We start from the raw sequence: 19,623 nt of genomic DNA on the forward strand, positions 1-19,623 counted from the left end.
ATCTGCTTCTTCATCCTGTGCTTGTGTGGTGTGTAAAGGGAGAGGAGGCGCTGAGGCACTTGGAACCTGCAATCCTTCTGTCTTGGAGTGTCCACCAGATAAATCCCAGTCCCGAGGAGCAGGAGGGGACTCTGCAGCCATCTGTGAGCCCTAAACCCCAAACCCCAGCCCTGAGCGCCAAACCACAACCATGAGCCACAACCACAACCATGAGCCTCAAACCCCAGTCCTTAACCCAAACCCTCTCCCAGCCCCTGTAGGTCCACACCATCCCAGGAAGGACTGAGGTTGAGGACAAGGGACCAGGCTGAGTTACAGCAAAACCCTCCTGGAGAGGGGGTGCCCGGTCGGGGACACCCCTGCACATCCCCCCCTTTCCTGCCGCGATGCCCGGGTCGGACGGGCCGCCCCAGCCGGATGCAGGTGTGCGCTGCCCGCGCCTCGGCGCCGCTCGCCAGTCCCGGGGGGTTTGTAGCCCGCCCCGGGGGGGTTTATAGCCCGCCCCAGGGTTCATAACCCGCCCCGGGGGTTTATAACCTGCCCCAGGTGTTTGCAGCCCAGTTTGCAGCCCGGACGGGGGATTCGTAGCCACCCCACGCCTCCTCCCCGCGCTCTCGGAGCAGGATGCGGGCGGCGCTGGCAGCGTGGCTGCTGCTGACCCTGCTGGGGGGGACCGGGGCCGGGGACACGTGCGGGGACCCCCCCGCAGCCCCGTCCCGCTCGGTGCCCGCGCCCCAGCTGAGCCCCGAGGAGCGGCTCTCGCCCCACATGCCCGAATCGCTGCGCTGTGACGCCTGCCACGCCATCGCCTTCCAGGTGGGGAGCGGAGACACGGCGCCCCAAAAGCGGCAGTGAGAATGCTTGTGGGGAGGCTTCAGCCTGGGGAGATGCTGCTGCTCCGCTGGGGAGGCCCCTGACGGAGATTCTCATCGGCACCTTAAAGAAGCCTTTTGGGGCTCCTCATGGACCCTCTGACCCAGATGTGCTTCCACTGCTGGGGCCTCACAGAAGAGGGTGCAGAGCCCAGCCCTGCCCGGGAGCGGGGTCACGGACAGGCTGCCACCTTCAGTGCCCCGATTCTGCCTTTTCTCACCCCAGATTGAGGAGCAGCTGCGCAAGGCAGAAGGGAAGATGGGCAAGAAGGCTCTGAAGGAGTCGGACTACATAGAGGTGTTGGAGAGGAGCTGCTCACAGGACTGGGAAAGGTGAGCAGGGTGTCCCTGGGATGGGGGTGTTCCTGGGATCAGGGTGATCCCGGCTACAGGCGAGTCCGCAGGGGTCAGAATGTCCCTGAGGATGGCGGTGTCTCAGGCATCTGGTGTCCCCAGGGACAGGGGTGTCCCCAGCGACCACTTTGCCTCCAACCCCCCTCTCCCCGCAGCTACGGGGTGCTGGAGCTGGACGGGGAGAAGCGGCTGTCGGGGCCGGGGCTGCCGAGCCAGCAGTCCCTGAGCGTGATGGTGTCGGGGGGACCGTGGCCGGGCAGGTGAGCGGGGGTTCCGCGGTGCAGGGGGGCCGGGCGGGGTCCCCTCTATCCCGGTGACCCCGCGGCTCCTCGCAGGCTCTCCAAGCTGTGCCTCGGCTACGTGGGCGAGCGGGGCGAGGCGCAGATTTACAGCGCGCACCGGCGGGGCCCGGCCGCGCTGCGGCAGCTGCTGTGCCACGGCGACAACAAGGGACCGTGCGCCGGCCGCAAGGAGCGCCCGGAGCCCCGCAAGGCGCCGCAGAACGAGCTGTAGCCCGCCGTGGTTAATGCTTAATGCCCCGGCGACCTTCGGAGCCGACTTCGTCCCCAGCGGGAGCCGACACGTGCCGGGGTGGGCGCCTCGCCGCTGTCGCCTGTCACCGATGTCGCCGCTGTCGCTCGGTGTCCGCTCGGGCGAGCGGGGAATTACTGTGTAACCCACGGGCTCTAATGTTTCACCGGGCGCTGCTCCGGGCGGGGGCAGCCCCAATTAAAGGAGTTAATGGCTGATCCGTGCCGGGGCTGCGCTCGCCGCTTTCACAACCCCCAGCCAATGGCCGCCCTCCCCCCGCCACCGCCACCGCCCGGCCGGGGACTAAAGTCCTTCCCACGGCCATAAAACCCCCCGAGCAGCGACAGCGCCGCCGGGAAGCGTCCGAGGATGGGGACCCGCTCGGGAGACCTGGCTCAGCCCCAGGTGAATGCAGGCGCCGTCCCTGTCCCATCCCCATCCCTTCCTCGGTGTCATCCCCGGGCGGTGGGGAGGGAGGTGGTGGCAGGGCACGCCGACCCAGCGATGGCCAGCTCAGGGTCAGGATGCCCTGCTGGGGCTGCCAAAGGCCAGGGGGAGCCTGGGGACTGCGGTGAATCGCGGGACCGAGGGGACACGCTGGAATGCTGCGGCTGGGACCGGCCGTGCCACCTTTCCCATCACCTGCAGGGGGGGATCCCCCTCCAGACTTTCCAGGAACAAAATACAAGGCAGGGATCGGTGGGTTTGGGAGCCCAGACCCCTCCTGGAGGTCAGAGCGGGCACCGGGTGGGACTGACAGGAAACACGCTGGGCCATGGCCCGGTGTCACCCGCGTCCCTCAGAGCAGAGCCCAGCCCCTCCCCGAGGGACACCCGGGTCCGCACTGACCCAGCTCCTCCCTCGTCCCCACTGCCAGAATGGGAACTTGGCTCTGGGCCCCGCGGGCTCCCCGCACGCCCCTGGGAAGGAGCTGCCTGTGGCGGGCAGGGTGAGTACCGGGCATCCCGTGGGCAGCGCCGCACCCCAAACCCATCTGTGACACACCTGCGGATGGAGCCCGGCCAGCCGGGACCCCTCCCCTCCCCGCGGGCACAGGGGCTCCCATGGGGCAGGGTGGGCTGCCCGTCCCTGCACGCAGCCCCACGGTGAGACGGGCTGAGCTGTGCCCCCCCAGCAGGAGCCCGGGGCGGGCACCAGGCCCCCCCGGCCGGAGGTGGACATGCTCTACAAGATCGAGGACGTGCCCCCCTGGTACCTCTGCATCCTGCTCGGCTTCCAGGTACAGCCTGGCAAGTGTCAGACCCCAAATCCCCGTTCCCCGCGGTGTGGGGCACCCCCAGCCCCGCTGAGCCCCCCTCGCCCCCCAGCACTACCTGACGTGCTTCAGCGGCACCATCGCCGTGCCCTTCCTGCTGGCCGAGAGCCTGTGCGTGGGCAAGGACCAGCTCACCGTCAGCTACCTCATCGGCACCATCTTCACCTGCGTGGGCATCACCACCCTCATCCAGACCACCGTGGGCATCAGGTAGAGCCACAGCCCCGCGGGCCCCATGCCCAGCCCCGGGCACAGGCATCCATCCCTCTGTCCCCGCAGGCTGCCGCTCTTCCAGGCCAGCGCCCTCGCCTTCCTCGTGCCCGCCAAGTCCATCCTGGCCCTGGACAAGTGGCGATGCCCACCTGAAGGTGAGGGCAGGGGGGTGCAGGGGGTGTCCGGCTGCTCCCCGCCCCCCAGGACCACCTCACCGCCCTCCATCCCCAGAGGAGATCTACGGCAACTGGTCCCTGCCGCTCAACACGTCGCACATCTGGCAGCCCCGCATGCGAGAGGTACAGCCTGCCATGATCCTGCCACCACCCTGCACCATCCTGCCACCCCCTGCCACCAACCTGCCATAATCCTCCCTCAATCCTGGCACCAACCTGCCACAATCCTGCCACCATCCTGTCATCATCCTGCCATCATCTTGGCACACCCTGCCACCACCCTGCACCATCCTGCACCACCCTGCCATGATCCTGCCATGATCCTGCCACCTCCCTGCCACCCTCTGCCACCACCCTGCACCACCCTGCCACTCCCTGCCACTCCCTGCCACCATCCTACCATCACCCTGCCACCATGCTGCCACCACCCTGCCACCACCCTGCCATGATCCTGCCACCTCCCTGCCACCCTCTGCCACCACCCTGCCACTCCCTGCCATCATCCAACCACCACCCCGTGGCACCCTGACTCCCCAGCAGGCTGCTGACACTCTCTCCGTGCCCTGCAGATCCAGGGGGCCATCATAGTGTCCAGCCTGGTGGAAGTGCTCATCGGGCTGCTGGGGCTCCCCGGGGCACTGCTCAGCTACATCGGGCCGCTGACCGTCACCCCCACCGTGTCCCTCATCGGACTCTCCGTGTTCCAGGCGGCCGGTGACCGGGCTGGCTCCCACTGGGGCATCTCTGTGCTGTATGGCAGGGGGACACGGGGGACACGGGGGACATGGGGGACAGGAGGGCAGGGTTGTCCAACACAGAGCCAGGAAGATGTCAGGGGTGTGAGGTGATGATGCCTTGTGAAGGCTGGCCTAGAACAGAGGCTGGACAGAGCTAAAGAATAAAGCAGGGATTTATTAGGAGGCCTCACTGGATGCACCTTGGGCAGCACAAGAGCCCAGCCAGGGCTGCACCCAAGATGAACCAAAATGGGCACAAAATGCACCGCCACTCACGGGGTCTTTCACTTTTATAAGTTTTGGTCAATTAGCATATTGGAGTTAATTGTCCTATTACAGCTCCAGCCTATGCAGTCCCATCTTCTTGTTTATCTCTCCTCAGCCCACGTTGTTTGTGCTCTTGGGCCTGAGATTTGGATCATTTGTCCTTGGTCCCCAGCTGGAGCAGGAATTGTTTTGTCTCCCTGCTCTGTGCACAGAGCTCACCATCCCAGAATGTGAAGCTCAGAATTACACACTAAAGCAGCACAGAATCTGAAAAATATAAAAGCTGAAACCTGAGGCTTCAGAGGGATCCCATCTGTCTCTCCCCCAGGACCATCTTCCTGATTGTCCTGTTTGCCCAGTACCTGCGGCAGGTCGCCATCTGCCTGCCCGGCTACCGGCGGGGCCGCGGCTTTGTCCTGCTCCGCGTCCAGATCTTCAAGATGTTCCCGGTAGGGGCTGGCTGGGAGCATCCTGGGGCGGCCCCACATTGCCCCGTTTGGCCCAGGCGGGCTCGGGAGCGGTGCGGGAGGGTGCCGTGTGTGCCCGCAGATCATCCTGGCCGTCATGCTGGTGTGGCTCATCTGCTACGTGCTGACCCGCACCGGAGTGTTCCCCAGCCGGCCCGACGAGTACGGCTACAAGGCCAGGACGGACGCCCGCGGGGAGATCCTGTCCGTGGCACCCTGGTTCCGCGTCCCCTACCCCTGTGAGTGCCCCGATACCCCCTTGCCCAGGGGATGTGGGACCTGGTGCAGCATCACCTGGGCTGGGAAACACCTGGGGAGGCTCAAAGTGGCACCGGTGAGCACCGGCTGGGGGGTCCTGGGCTGTCCCCAGTCCTGAGCTGCTCTGCCCCCGGGCAGGCCAGTGGGGGCTGCCCACGGTGACCTCCGCAGCCGTGCTGGGCATGTTCAGTGCCACGCTGGCGGGCATCATCGAGTCCATCGGGGACTACTACTCCTGTGCCCGGCTGGCAGGAGCGCCGCCGCCCCCGGTGCACGCCATCAACAGGTACAGCCGGCTGCTCTTCCCTCCACGGCACCTCACTCGCACCGCTGCGTCCCTGGACACCGGTCAGGGATGCTGCAGGACAGTGGGATGGGCACCAGCCCGGCCGTGCTGTTCCCCAGGGGCATTTTCACTGAGGGCATCTCCTGCATCATCGCGGGGCTCTTGGGAACCGGCAATGGCTCCACGTCCTCCAGCCCCAACATCGGCGTCCTGGGCATCACCAAGGTACCGGGGCGGGTCCCGGCTGGGCCGGGGGGCGCAGGCACCGTCACCGGCTGCCGCTGTCCGTGTGCAGGTGGGGAGCAGGAGGGTGATCCAGTACGGCGCCGGGATCATGCTCCTGCTGGGCACCATCGGCAAGTTCACGGCGCTCTTCGCCTCCCTGCCCGACCCCGTGCTCGGCGGGATGTTCTGCACATTATTCGGTAACTGAATGCCCAAACGCAGCCCTGGGCCACGTCCCCGCAGCCTCGGGGGCTGGTGAGCTCGAGGGCGGGTTTGGGGGGAACGGGCGCCCCTCGCACCCACCCGCGGCTGGGGCAGCCCCGGCTCTCCCGCCTGCATCGCCGCGTCTCTGCCGGCAGGAATGATCACGGCCGTCGGCCTCTCCAACCTGCAGTTCGTCGACATGAACTCCTCCCGAAACCTCTTCGTGCTGGGCTTTTCCATGTTTTTCGGGCTGGTGCTGCCGAACTACCTGGATTCCCACCCCGGGGTCATTAACACAGGTACGGCCCGCGGAGAGCCGCGGTTTGGGGAGAGAGGAGCGCACATCTGCCGGGGAGCAGGGGGAAATCCGGCTCCTCACAGCACCCCGGCCCCGTCCCACGCTGCCGCAGGTGTCCCCGAGCTGGACCAGATCCTGACGGTGCTGCTGACCACGGAGATGTTCGTCGGGGGCACTCTTGCCTTCATCCTGGACAACACCATCCCGGGTAACCGGGCACACGGGCGGGCAGGGGGGCAGCGGGGCTGGGCCCGGTTCCTGTCGGTTTAGAGCTGCCAGGGGGGATGGCAGGGCCGGGGGTGACACCGGACACCCCGCAGGGACCCGGGAGGAACGAGGGCTGGTGCAGTGGAAGGCAGGAGCGCACTCGGACAGCTCGAGCAGCGCCAACCTGAGGAGCTACGACTTCCCCTTCGGCATGGGCGCGGTGCGGAGCAGCCGCTGGCTCCGGAGCGTGCCCATCTGCCCGGTGTTCACCGGGTTCAGGGCCCGGCCGGGCGGCAGCGGCTCAGTGGCCGCAGAGGGCCCGGACGGGGGCTCGGTGTGCACCAAGGTCTGAGCCAGGGGCGCTCAGGTCCCGCCCCAGCGCCGGAGGAGCCGAGCCGAGCTCCCGGGGGGCTCTCGGGGTTCGGCAGCGCCCACCAAAGGCACAGCCAAGGCTGCTCGGCTCGATCGAGGGGCTGGGGAAACACAACGCTGCTCCTGGGGACACCCCGAGCTCCGGGGCACAGCCTGGGCACCGCCATCCCGTGCCACGCTCCACACGAAGCTTCAGCTGCCTGAGACTCGTCCAGCGCTCGCTGGAGCCCCTCAGCCACATCGGAGCCAGCCGGAGCCCCGGGGCACCGACTCCCACCCGGGGCGGCGGATTTTCACCGTGCCGTGCCCTCGGCTCCGGCACGGTGAGCCAGCAGCTGGCACGGGCTCTGCGTGGGGCAGGGTCCAGACCAGCCTTAGGATGCTTAACTTAAGATAACACATTAAATAAGATAATATATTCAAGTGCACGTGTGCCACCAGTGTCTGTGCTGCCTCCTGCACCGTTCCCTCGCCCTTTGTGCACCTTTGACCGTGCTCCTCCTGGGCTGCCAGGCACTCAGACACCCTGGAGTCCTTCCAGGTGGGCTCTGCCTGAACCCGGGGCTGTGGGAGAGGCAGCTCAGCACAAACCCTTCCTGGCCCGGGAGCTCTGGAGCGCTGGCCCTGTCCTGGCCGCGCTGGTGACACTGCCCCGATGCCCCAGGCTGCTCTCAGCTGCAGCCACGGAGGTGGCTGACCCACACCACAGCGGGGTCAGGCCAGTCCTTGGCCTGGATTTAGCACCAAAGTTGAGCTGAGGCAACATTGCACAACCCTGTCACGGCCCGGGGTGGCACTGTCACACACTCACTCCCAAGCCTGAGCAGGGAGAGAAGTGAGAAAATCTGTTAAAAGTGAAGATGAGGGAAAAAAACCACCCCAAGTTAAAATAACCCCCAGGGGATGCAAATACAATTACTCCCCACCTCCCAGAGCACCAGCCAGGCTCTGAGCCCCTCTTTGGCTGCTGTCCTGGTGCTGAGCAGAGTGTGACAGTGTGTGACACCTCTCTGGCCAGCGGGGTCCCCTCCTATGTCCTTGTCCCCACCCGCTGGGGCAGGAGCAGGACTGAGGGAGCCTGGGGGCAGTGCCAGTGCTGCTGTGCCAGTGCTGCTGTGCCAGTGCTGCTCAGGGCTGGGTGCCACCCCTCTGCTGCAGTCACACCCCAAACCAGCAGGGCAGCATGGACAGGGCAGCTCCTCCCCAGTGAACATCCCAGTGCTCTGGGACACAGCAGAGGGATAAACCCAGCTCCAGCAGGGCAGCCACGGCAGTCAGGACAGCCTGGCTGCTCCATGTGCTGGCTCCTGAATGCTGCACTCAGCTGCCACCACCCCGAGGTGGACAAAGCTCGTGGACAAACACTGCAGCCACGCAGGACTCGCTGGTGGAACTCCCACTGCAGAGAGAAACCAGCTGTGTGTTATTTGCTGACCTTTTCCTTTAGGTGCTCCAGTCTATACTCTCCCCAGGTCAGTGGAAATCCTGGAGAAGTTTTGCCAGCTCTGTGTGTAGGAAGGGAAGGCAGTGCCCAGCACAGGGCTGGGGTCGCTCCATGACCATTCTGCAGAGCAGAGCAGAAGGCGTTGGTGCAGCTCCCCCAGCAGGGAGAGGCTCTCCTGACACAGGGCAGCACCTGCGGGAAGGCCCCGCCTCACCCTACCCGTCCTGCAGAGCTGCAGCTCAGCTGGGCCTCGCTTGAATACGAGCTTAAAAAGGAGATACTACGAGGCTGGCCTGTCCTGAGCAGGGTCTGGGCTTGATCCTTGTGGGTCCAAGTCAGGAGATTCCATGAACCAGGAGTGGACGGGGCTGCAGAAGCTGTTGGGCCAGCACTCGACTCCAGCTCTGGGGCTCCAGTGCCAGGCACCAGCAGCAGCTTCTGAGGGCCCTCAGCTGCTCCCAGGGCTGCCAGCAGGGCCAGCCTGGCAACAGCCACAGGGAAAACGATGGGAGAGCATGGAGTGGGAGGAGAGGAACAAATCCCATCCCTGGAAGCATCCAAGGCCAGGCTGGACAGGGCTTGGAGCAGCCTGGAACAGTGGAAGGCATCCCTGCCCATGGAACTGGGTCTCTCAAGTCTCTTCCAACCCAGAGCAGTCTGATTCCATGAAGAGTTCCAGCTCCAGCCATGATCCTGGGGGTTCCACAGTGCCAGCCCTGTCCTCCACACGCTGCCAAGTGAGTTCCCGTGCCAGATGCCCAGTTATGAGACAGCCACCACATCAGTTCTACTATTATTTATTTTTTTAAATATTTTTGAAAAAATATAATTTTTTTACAATATTTTCAACTTAAACACTATTCACACTGAACACGTATGGCAGCTTAACCTACCCAAATATGAAGTTTAAGAAGCCAAAACTGTTCTAGCTTTATTAAAAGAAAAAAAAAAAACCAACAACCAAAAAACCAAAAAAAAAAAAACCCCAAAAAGTCGTTGTGCTGTAGACTATTGTGTAGTGATGATTAAACAAAGCAAGGGAAAAGCACCACTCAAATCACTAATGCTGGGGTTTGCCTGGTTAAATCCAGCTGTGGGGAGTTGGATGCTAAGGGTTCCATAGGCAGTGCTGTGTGGGATGCCTGTTCTTGGCAGGAACTGTGATGGATCTCACACCTCCCTGAACAGCACGGGAAGGGAAGGGAAGGTTTCTAACATGATCACACACTGCAAAGGACAGGGAACTGCTTCCTCCCAAATGCCTGGATGTTAGTTCAGGAGCTGAGATCTACGACTCTGCACAGGTCTGTGAGATTTGGGGTAAGCTCACGCTGCTTCCCAGGATCACGATGTTTTGTAAGGGGGGAAATTAACATTAGTAACAACACTGATACCTCAAAGGAAAGTTAGCTAATTTGCATAACAATCAGATCTCCTCACTTTCACTTGGAAGTTAAGGCATTATCAGGTGCAAGCTAGCACCAGTTAACACATCTTTAGTTAAAAACAGACCATTCACCGCAAATTCCAAGTCCTGTTTAAAAAGTCAGAGTCTGCAGAAGGTTTTATTAACGTGGTACTTTGTCTCAACTTGACTGGTGCTTCTTACCTCACTGCCTCCTTCGCACAGAGCCAGGGCCCAATTGTGTTTCCATTAAACTTTTGACAGATTTACTTAATAACAGTCTCAGCACTTTTATTGAGCATGCAAGACTAACAAAACTTTGGCAATGCATAAGTGTAACACAGTGACAAGAAGAGAGAGCTTTTACAATTAAATCTTCTAATACTGGCTTCACAGTGTGGAAATTGTGCTACATCCACCAAAAGAGGGCCCAGTCTACTCAAATGTTTAAGTACTTCACCCCAGGAACAAACTCCTTTGCGTTTGGATTCAGATTACTCTTGACCTGAGGAAGGGAAGAACAGAAATCGAGGTGAATTGTTATTTTCAGCTTCTATTTTTAAGCTGAAGACAATTAGAGGCAAAGGTTTATGGATTTAGAGGAACAATCAGGTATATACAATAGGCTTCTTACACTTAGCAGCAGTCAATAGTCCCCAGAAAAGCCCATTCCTCTCCCTCAGTGCTACTCCCTGAGTTATCCAACCTTCCTTAGCTCCACCTGAAGTTTCAGCTGGATGAGGGCTCAGGGAATAAGCAGCAAACCACAGGCATGCACCAAACACAGCAGCTTCCCCTCATGCTGAAATAGCCTTTTCTCAAGTTGAGCTGTTAAAACGTGCCATGAGGTTTTTAAATTTTGCTTATTTAAGCAAGAGGTGACTTGTTCCAGGAACTTCAGCCACTTCTGGGAATTTCATGTGTATGAACACTGTATTGATTTTTTACATGTCTCTGTCTGTGGCTCCCCTGTCCTGCCCCCTGGCAAGCTGCTGCTGCTCCATGTCCTGCAGTTCAAGGTGGACACCAGCACCTTCAAAAGGAGCTCTTTATCACAAAGAAATGGAGGATTAGGCTTTTCTGATCTCCACTGAGGCTGAAACTGCCTGCAGCTGCTTCAGCTTGGGAAAGTCATGGTCTGCATCTGAATCTCAGAGCAGTTGTGTGACAGGATCATGTGGGGTCTGTGCTCTGTACGAGCAACTGTGGATTCTGTGAGGGAAAAGAAGCACATGCTGCCCTTTCCTTTGGGCTGAGCTCTGCACAGAAGTCAGACAGCAAAAAGAGGGAAACAGTCACAGTTTGGCTGCTTTCCCCTTCCCTAGAATTGTTCCAGGGATCTGCTGTGGCTCTCCCAGTCCCAACCAGACTCTGGGACGGGGCCCAGACCAGCCCAATGTGTCAGTGCTGGCAGATGCCCAGTGACCCTTTCCCAGCCCTGGCTCCACTCAGTGCCCTTCTTTCATAACCTCCCACCCACTCCTGCAGTTGTGCCATGGGAAAGGCTCCACGTGGGTATGAAGAAAGCCACCAAACAGGTCACATCCCATGGAGACACCTCCTTCCCACCTACTCTGCACAGCCAGGCAGGGTTTAGCAGGCTCCCTTCTGCTGGAAGGACTTTCTCCTGCCATAAGCAGCAATAACCCCAGCCTTGCACAAAGACTTGAGCTTTAGAAACAGAATGAGAAGCTGAGCTTACCACCAGATCCTCCAGCGATGAGCTGTCACTGATAACAAGGTCATTGAACTGGTCCTGGATTTGATCCATTGTTTGTGGGAGATCACGGGCTGGAATAAACCACTCATGCTCCTCCTCCTCTTCCAGCATCTCCTGGAAACAGCGCTCGATAAATTCTTCCTCCCACAACTCCTCTTCGATCTGTGCAATGAAAAGAAACTGTTTCAGCAACAGATCCATTGTGGGCTCCTGGGGGGTTCATTCCCAGGTGTGTGCACCCAGTGACCTTCCCAGCTGTCAGCAGCACCCCAGCTCAGCCCATGCAGCAAGGACATCAGTGCTTTGTGCAAGGGATTGGGGCTGCAGCTGAGAGGGAGAGGCAGGAGAACCCCCCAGCCCCAGCTGTTTGGTCTGCAGCTTGTTATGACCTGAAGGAGAAGGAAAATGTAGGTCCCAAGCAAAGATTTCAGCTGTACCAACTAGCCTGGACTGAGCTCGCTGCAAGTATGAGGAAGGGAGCTGTGCCAAGACACAGAGCCAGGAAACACTGCCCAGGAAAGTGTCCTGTGGGACTCCTGGGGAAAAAATAACCCCTGCCTGTCACCTGGAACAGGCAGCCTCTGCTGGCTGCCAGCGTGTGCTCACCCACTGTGCTCTCCTGGGGAACCCCACCTGATGCCAGCAGCTGGGAGGAATGCAGCCCTGCTGTCCTGGGAGCAGCACAAACCAAGCCAGGCAGAACTGGCACTGCAGAGATTAAAGCAGTTTTCCTTGGTTGTTCAGTAAACGAGCTTTGGAGCGAGATCATCCTACAAACTTTCCATGTCCTGAATCAGAGTGTGTAAGAGAGGAAAGCAGGGAAACAGAAGCTGGTGTGAAGGACTGGCCCAGACACAAGGGAATGGAAAATTGATTCAGGACAGATTTAGAAGTTCACTCAGTGGAAGCTCGAACAAGTTTTCCCATCTACCCCTTTGCTCTGAAATCAAACACCTCCTCAATCCTGGAGTGGAAATTCAGTTACCACAAACACCAAATCAAAAACATTAACACCAGATTATCAGGAGTGCTGTGCAATCTGGGTCCTTGCCCTTGGGGCAAACACACCCACGAGCTCACCTGGTGCTCTGGGGAACGGGGACTCATCCCCACATGCTCAGAGGCACCGCCCAGGCACTGCAGAGGCACCGAGGGCTGACTCAGTGATTCCCCAGAGCAGCACTGCCTCCCTCCTGCTGGGGGCACATGGTCACAGGCTCCTGTTACACAGCAGCTCCAGGGGCTTGGTTACAGGCCTGTACCCCTACAGGTGCCTCCAGGGCAGCTCCAGCAGTCCTAAATAACATTTAATTCCCCAAATGCTGGAAATTAGGACTGCCTGTTTTTATTTTCCAGCTGCAGCTTAACGTGCTCAGGCTGTGTCTGCAGCAGCAGGTGACCAGGCTGCCCCATGTCTGAGCATGACCCTTCTCCCCTCAGACTCCCACCTTTCCTCTGCTCTGACAATGGAATCTGTGCCTGAAAAATCATGGCACAACTACACCCCCTGTATGCTAACTGTGGGACATTTCCCAGGGGGAAAAAGCCACCAAACAGGAAACAATGCACAAGAGAAGAGAGGTTTTGTGAGCAAACCTGGCTCTGAGTGAGCTCAGAGCTGCTGGCACCCTGAGGATCCTGTGCTGGTAACTCAGCACAGGCAGCAGCTATGGAGGGCACAGAGCAAGCTGGGAATGGGAAAGGGGTGTGGAAATATATGGGCTGTCCCCAGAGCAGGAGAGAAAAGGATGACAGAGGAAGGTAAGGCTTCCTTCCCACTGGATAAAAAAGGGAGCTGTAAGACTCAAGTATGAAAATGAGCAGCTGCCACCAGCACCCTGAGGAGCAGCAGGGCTGTTCCCAAGGCAGGCGTGCACCTGGAATTCCCCAGCTCAGCACTGGGGCACTCAGCACGTCCACACACGAACGCCTCCCGGGCCAGCCCTTCCCAAGTGCCACGTACTTCTGTCAGCTCTCTGCTCTCCCCTCCCTCTGCAGAAGCAGGGAATTAATTAATGGATGCATTAGAACGTGCTGCACTTCCTGTATTTTCCACCAGGACTACAGATCAGCAAGGGAGAGCTGTTTGTTCCCCAGAATCACTCCAGAGAGCCCATCTGAAGGAGGGTCAGTGGTGGACCCCAGCTGGGATTTTGTCCCTGGGAAGTGACAAAGGACAGAGGGGCCATGCAAAGCAGGGAGTTACTTGCCTGCCTGTTGAACTCCTCCTCGTTCTCCATCCACATGTACTCAGCAAAGGGGTTGTCATCCTCGTGGGAGTGCCCGTTGATGATCACATCCTCGCTGATGATGCTGGGGCTGGTACTGCTGCGACTCGGGTCCTTCATGGCTGCCACTCCGATCCCAAACCTGCAACTGAGGAGAGCACCATCAAACACCTGCAGGCTCCTCATTCCCTGCTGCCCAGCCCAGCCCAAGGGAGCAGAGGCTGCACCTGCATTCAGGGGCTCCAGGCAGCCCGGCCCTGACTGCAGCACAGCTGTGAGATCACAGCAAGGAGCGGCATCACAAGCACCGCTCCCATTGTGTGCGGATTCCAGGCACAAATTAATTTCCCAAACTGAACCTCACCCCAGCCAAGCACCACAGCCAATGAAAAGTGACAGGAAAAAACAGTAGGAAACTTGCCAGTAGGAAAATATTAAAACACTCAAAAGGAGAATTTCTTTTCCAGAGCACTTTTCAGTGTTGTGTGTGATGGCACGAGCCAGGTTTCACAGCCCTGTCCTGCTGGGAAACCTTGCAGTGAGCAGAAACCACGAGGAACTGACCCTGCACAGGCCACCTGGAAATCTGTGTGCTCTGAGGTGACACAACATTGCTGCCCTTCTGTGCCATGCCCAAATAAACAGATCAACACTGGAAAAGCTCAGTATTTGTTGGATACTAACACTGGGAGTATCAATTTTCTTTAAACAGTACACAAAGCGAGGCAATGGCATAGAAAAGACTTTAAAAAAACCTGACCAAAAAATCCACGACTCAAGTCAAATTTTAATGTTTTTCTCATGTTAAAATTCGCAATGAAAGTTGCAGCAGCAAGTGAAAATATTTTTATTTTATTAACAAAACTTTGTTGTCTGCATATCAAAGAGTGCCTTCTTCAGAGAGGAGGGTGTTAAAATGCAGCCTTGTTGTTATTACAGTACAAGGGCTTATCACCCAGCACCTCACATTTTCTCTTTGCATTCCAGTTGGTTCTGTTATCTAGGAAATTAATGCAAGTTTGGGTTCAAAACTCTTGCTGATACCAGCTAAAAACCTGGCAGATCTGAGTGACCAGTTAAGAAAAGCACAAAGCAGAAGGAACCTGCCTGCCTTGCTGTGTTCCACGTTTCCCTATCAAAGGCAAACCCCAGCACAGAAGTCACTGCAGCTCCCTGGGAAGTGCCACAACTGGGAGCAGATGCCTGTATTCCACTGGCTATTCCACGAGGGAAAACAGGTTCTTTTTGATGTTCTTTCAACACAAACTTGCTGAGGATTACTGGCAGCATTTACATAAAACAGGAAAGGACGTTGTGTTTAATACCCCGATTCAAGCTTGAAATTGCTTTAAGCCACTTCAGCTGTTCCCAAACCAACACATGGGATGGAGTACAGGAAAAAAAGCCTAAAAAACCAAATTTCCTTCTCCCCCCACTTTTGACTGTCATGTCTTTTCACCTTCTCTTTTGTGGAGCTATTCTTGATATTATTATTTTGCTGAAAGTAACTGCCTCAGCAGTGAGGAACTCGGGCAGCTTCTACACAAAGGTGACTGTACCCAGACAAGTCCAGAATGGTAAAAATAATTAAAAAACCAACCCAAACCCAACAAACCAACCCTACTTGTTTGTGTAAAAGCTTGGAAGGGTAATTTGTTGAATCACAGGCCAGCTTTCCCGTTTCTGCAGCGTTCCCACCAGACAGGAGCTCCAGCTTTAGGAGGGAGGGAGGGAAGTGCAGCTTGGACCAAACCAGCTTTGTCCACCAAGGATGATGGGGATGATCTTCAAGGCTCATTTCTCAGCCTGAACATTTGAAGTTTATCTGATGAAGCCCTCAGACCATTCATGCCTTGCCCACACTCACTTTCCCTGCAGGAACTCTGAGGAAGCCCCAGGCTGGCTCCTCACTCACAGCACCCCTGATTTAATTTTCTGCAGCTTCCAACAGAACAAGCAAACCTTCCAGAACAAATAAACCTTCCCATTTCTCCACTCTGAGACACAGACCAGGTTTCTGTGCTCACGTGTGGGGACAAGCTCAGTCTTGTTCCACCAGTACTGGTACAACCTTTTCAGTCAGGGAATTCTGAGGGGGAGAGCCAAATGCCACCTCAGTCTTGCAAAAAGGCCCAATCCAAGCAGGCTGCTGCAGGAAACAAGCCCCAGTGCCAGGCTACACTGCTGCTGGGAATAAAAATAACCCATTTTCCATCTGGGAGTAGGTGGGAAGCAGAGGAGCTCAAAGCTCCTCACTGTAGAAGAGGAAATGTAACACTGGCAGTGCTAAGGAACAGAAAACGGGGAGAATTCTGCCACGGTGACACGCTGTGAGGTTCTGACCCAAGCTCCTCTGGGATTTTGGTGTGGAGTGGGGGTGGTGGAGCAAGCACACTGCAAGTGCATAAGCAAACACATTAATTAAAAACAGGACTTGTATCTTAGGAATGAAGACAGAAATAAAAAATCCTGTAACAACAGGCTTTCAGCTAACCCTGAGCTGTTTTCTGTATGCAGTGTGCAGCTTGTTACTCCAGAACATCACTAAGGCCCAGTAATTCACCCATTTCCCTGAATTTTGCTGCAGTTACAGCCATGAAGAGCCCTTGACCGACCATCATTAAAATTCAAAGCTTTGTGACTGAAGAGGCTGCATTTAAAACCCAGTCACGAAAGAAGATTATCCACTGCCTTCTCCGGAGGTGAGGTCAGGCCTAATTCCATGCAGCAACCACAGCTCCTCACCCGCCACAGGAAAAAAGAGAATTATTAAGTTAAAAAAACTACGATATTTGCTTTAAGCAACCAAAACTAACTCGGTTTTAGTGGGAGCCGAAGATTAAAGGAAGGTGTTTTAGAGCAGCTGGGGCAGAAGTCAGCGACTTGTTTATCAGCCGCTGATTGCCCCTGCGAGTAGGCAGCACCGGCCCAGCTCCTCCTTATCTATCGAGATTAGCACACGGCGCTTATCGAGGGAGCTGATTAAAACTGCCTAATAATTATACTCTCCAATAAACAGATTTCTTAATCAAATGCACGCGGGACGCCAGCGCTATCTGATAGAAACGCCTGGGAGGCAGCGCTGGAGGTTACCGAACGCAGCCGCCTCCCCCGCGCGGGGCTCAGCCGGGGCTTGTGGGAGCAGCGCCCCGCCAGGGACGGGGCCCCCGGGCGGCTGGGCGGACCCGCTCCGGGGCCACGTTTCGGCAGCGGCGGGGCCGCGAGCCGGTGTTGTCGGTACCCGGTGCCGGTAACCCCGGGGCCCGCGCTCGGCCCCGCGCGGGCGGTAACGCGGCAGGGCCGCCGCCCCCCGGCTCCGCTTTGTTCGGCACCAGCCGCCCCCGCAGGCCCCGGATGGCGCCGCAGACAATACCGAGGGGCGGCCCCGCCGCGGGGGGTGGAGGCCGCGGCCCGGCGCCGCCTCAGGGGAGGGGGCGGCGCCCTCGAGCCCCCGCGGCGGCGCCGGCGGTGCGTGCCCGGGGCCGTTCCCCGACTCTCACCTGCGGTGCGCAGAGGAGCCGCCGCTCCGCCGTGACCCGCCCGGACCCCACCGGACCCACCGGCCCCGCTCCGCTCCGCCCGGTCCGCGCTCGGCCCGGCCCGCCCCGCTCCGCCACACACCGCCGGACCTGACGTCACTTCCGCCAACGCCGGGCCCCCGCCGGCTCCGCCCCCCCTCCCCCCGGAAGCGGCGGCGGCAGGCGCTCGGCAGGCCGCAGCATCGGCGGGGGGGCGGCGCGATGCACACTGGGACGTGTAGTCTTTTCCCCCCACCCTCCTCCCGGCGCGCGGCATGCTGGGAGCTGTAGTCCTGCAAGGCACCTGGCGGCCATTTCGCGTGGCGGCGCGGGGCACGCCGGGAAGCGCAGTCCGGCGGGGCGGCCGCCATCTTGTGGCAGCGGCGGTGAGGGGGCGGGGACCGAACACCCCCGGGACTCACGGAGGGATCCCCGAAGGGCCCGGGGCTCTCACAGGGGGGTGCCAACACTCCCCGTTACTGGGCACCCCCGAGGCTCCCCCAGCCTCCCTCGGGACAGCGGCTGACCCGGCAGGCGCAGACCCCTCACCTCACCGAGGGAGGGGATAATGGAACACTGAGGAACAACAGTGCTGCTCACAACGTGGTGTTTCTGCACGGGCTTGTGCGTTTCACGGCGCTGTATCAGGAAACCGGACATAATGGAGATTCCTTTCCGAGTACGTGCCGAGGCTTCAGCGCCAGTTACAAAATGGGTTAAAAAAGCCATTTTTATTCTCTTTTGTTTCTGCTCTCCCTTTTCCTCAGGGGAAGGTGGGAATGCCTCTCTGGCCCATTCACAGCCTCACAATCTGGAGCCACAAACCCTCCGTGAGCCGGCTGCCCCAGCTGCAGCCACGCGTGGCACACAAAGCAGCTGGAAATGCCCAAGTCTGTGTTGGTTATACTGATTTCACCAGCCACCATTACCAACTTGCTCCCAGGGCCCAACGGTTTCCCCACAGTCCATCAAACACTGCAAAATACCTCTGCAAGCATCATCCTTAAAAAAGCAACACTGTGCTCTTGCTACTGTTATTTCCACAATTTCCAACTCTACAAATCCAGCAGGATGTGGGTTTCTCATCTGGAAGAAGCTTCTCTTTCGACTCACTCCCCACAGCAATGGGACAGCAGTCTCCAGGTTACTCCTTACAGCTGAAATTTGTGCCTGAAGCAGAGCCTGACATTTCACACTCACTCTTGTGCTCTGGGATTTCCCTCACCCTTCACAGTGCACCTATTCCCAAATAAGCAGCCCATGACACCAACGTGTGTCAGGAATCTGTCCTCAAGATCAGGTTTTTCTGGCACCTTTTCCTCAGAAATTACCCTAAGGGCTCTATTCTTCCTGACCTCTGCATGGGAACAGAAGACACTCTGCAGAAGCAGTGGTTTTGATTTAACTTCTGACATGTAAAAACACCCTAAAATCACTCACAGCTGGAAATGCTTTATGTTTAAACGCTAAACATGATGTACATATGTTTACCTGTACACAGCTCAGCACTCACACAAGTTACAATTACAAGATCAGCACTGGTATTAGCCAACAAAAGGCTACTTTAAAAACTGAATGTAGTATTTTGATACATTAACCTTAAATGAACATTGTAAGGAAACTTAGAGGACCTTGGAAATAGATTATCTGCTCCCCTCAGCGAGAAGGGGTGCCTGGTCTGCACTCAACAACCCCTCAGGACAGATGAGTGACAAATGCCACCTAACCAGGGCTCCAAGCCCTTCCTTATGCCTTAGTTCTGCTCTAAGTGCAGGGCTGCTGGTGCCTGTGATTTCTTTCAGGGGCCTCAGAAAGCTTTAAGATTCTATCAGTGCCTGACATTTAATCCATTTCCTACCAACCCAAACAGCACTTTGCATACTAATGAGTGTCGTGTACAGAGCAATAACTGCTCTCTGTACAGGGATGAGTCACTGCATGGTAAAACTTTAATTTGGATGTGCTATTTCAACAAACGCTGCACTGGAGCTGCTCCTCAGCACTTCTGCTGCCCTCGCTGGAGGTGGCTCAAGCTCTGTGGGACTGCAGCCCCTCGGGTGAGGGTGCAACACAAAGTCACAGCTGGAAAAACAAGTTCTCGAGGCTTGACTTGCACACACACAAAGTCCTGTGTCTGCTGGGTGTGCCTGCTTAACGAAGGACATTTTAACTTCAGCAGCACTCAGCCTCCTGCATGCCAAACCCCTGCAAGCCCCAGATCCTCACTGGTGCAGGCCCAGGCTGGAAGAATGGGCCCCCAGTCTGTTTTGTCTGCATGAATGGGATGTTGGCTTCAGCTTTGATGAGAACACCCCAAAACTTCAGAAATAAAAGTGTCAGCAGAATATACCTACCAGGGTTTTAACAAGTGATATTTTAATTTGTTTGGAAATGCAAGAGGGTTTAGGGAAGAGAAAGAAGAGTTATGCAGGAAGCTGCTGAAGCAAAGGTGTTAAAAACATGCACATTTTAAAAAGAGAGCTTGAGTTCTGGTGTGGTGACATGACACAGGATAGAGTTCAGCAGACACACTGGTTAACATGCCAAACATCTCTAACAAATCAC

The 19,623-nt window shown here is 57.6% G+C and overlaps 3 protein-coding genes across 4 annotated transcripts; 2 read left to right on the top strand and 1 right to left on the bottom strand.

The window, feature by feature from the left end:
• Positions 1 to 587: 587 nt before the first annotated feature.
• Positions 588 to 1,962, top strand: MZB1 (marginal zone B and B1 cell specific protein). Its single transcript, XM_064724887.1, has 4 exons — positions 588 to 816; positions 1,099 to 1,205; positions 1,382 to 1,486; positions 1,562 to 1,962. Exons 1-4 carry the CDS (start codon positions 625 to 627, stop codon positions 1,737 to 1,739), a joined length of 582 nt encoding a protein of 193 aa, XP_064580957.1. The 5' UTR covers positions 588 to 624; the 3' UTR covers positions 1,740 to 1,962.
• A 168-nt stretch (positions 1,963 to 2,130) lies between these two features.
• On the top strand, positions 2,131 to 7,109 carry SLC23A1 (solute carrier family 23 member 1). Its single transcript, XM_064724886.1, has 15 exons — positions 2,131 to 2,162; positions 2,635 to 2,706; positions 2,896 to 2,997; positions 3,086 to 3,243; positions 3,313 to 3,401; positions 3,478 to 3,545; positions 3,992 to 4,173; positions 4,755 to 4,875; positions 4,976 to 5,132; positions 5,290 to 5,437; positions 5,557 to 5,662; positions 5,733 to 5,862; positions 6,022 to 6,165; positions 6,277 to 6,372; positions 6,485 to 7,109. Exons 3-15 carry the CDS (start codon positions 2,938 to 2,940, stop codon positions 6,721 to 6,723), a joined length of 1,698 nt encoding a protein of 565 aa, XP_064580956.1. The 5' UTR covers positions 2,131 to 2,162; positions 2,635 to 2,706; positions 2,896 to 2,937; the 3' UTR covers positions 6,724 to 7,109.
• A 2,610-nt stretch (positions 7,110 to 9,719) lies between these two features.
• Positions 9,720 to 17,193, bottom strand: PAIP2 (poly(A) binding protein interacting protein 2). Of its 2 annotated transcripts, none has more exons than XM_064725109.1 (4): positions 17,041 to 17,193; positions 13,523 to 13,688; positions 11,295 to 11,474; positions 9,720 to 10,097 (listed from the first exon to the last, which is right to left on the bottom strand). In XM_064725109.1, the coding sequence occupies exons 2-4, from the start codon at positions 13,658 to 13,660 to the stop codon at positions 10,032 to 10,034; spliced, it is 384 nt and encodes a 127-aa protein (XP_064581179.1). In that variant the 5' UTR covers positions 13,661 to 13,688; positions 17,041 to 17,193; the 3' UTR covers positions 9,720 to 10,031. The 2 variants fall into 2 exon arrangements, with proteins under 2 accessions (XP_064581179.1, XP_064581178.1); XM_064725108.1 differs by having other exon boundaries at positions 13,523 to 13,682; positions 17,041 to 17,140.
• Positions 17,194 to 19,623: the final 2,430 nt, after the last annotated feature.

The sequence above is a fragment of the Zonotrichia leucophrys genome, chromosome 13, assembly GCF_028769735.1.
Source record: "Zonotrichia leucophrys gambelii isolate GWCS_2022_RI chromosome 13, RI_Zleu_2.0, whole genome shotgun sequence".
NCBI lineage: Eukaryota > Metazoa > Chordata > Aves > Passeriformes > Passerellidae > Zonotrichia > Zonotrichia leucophrys.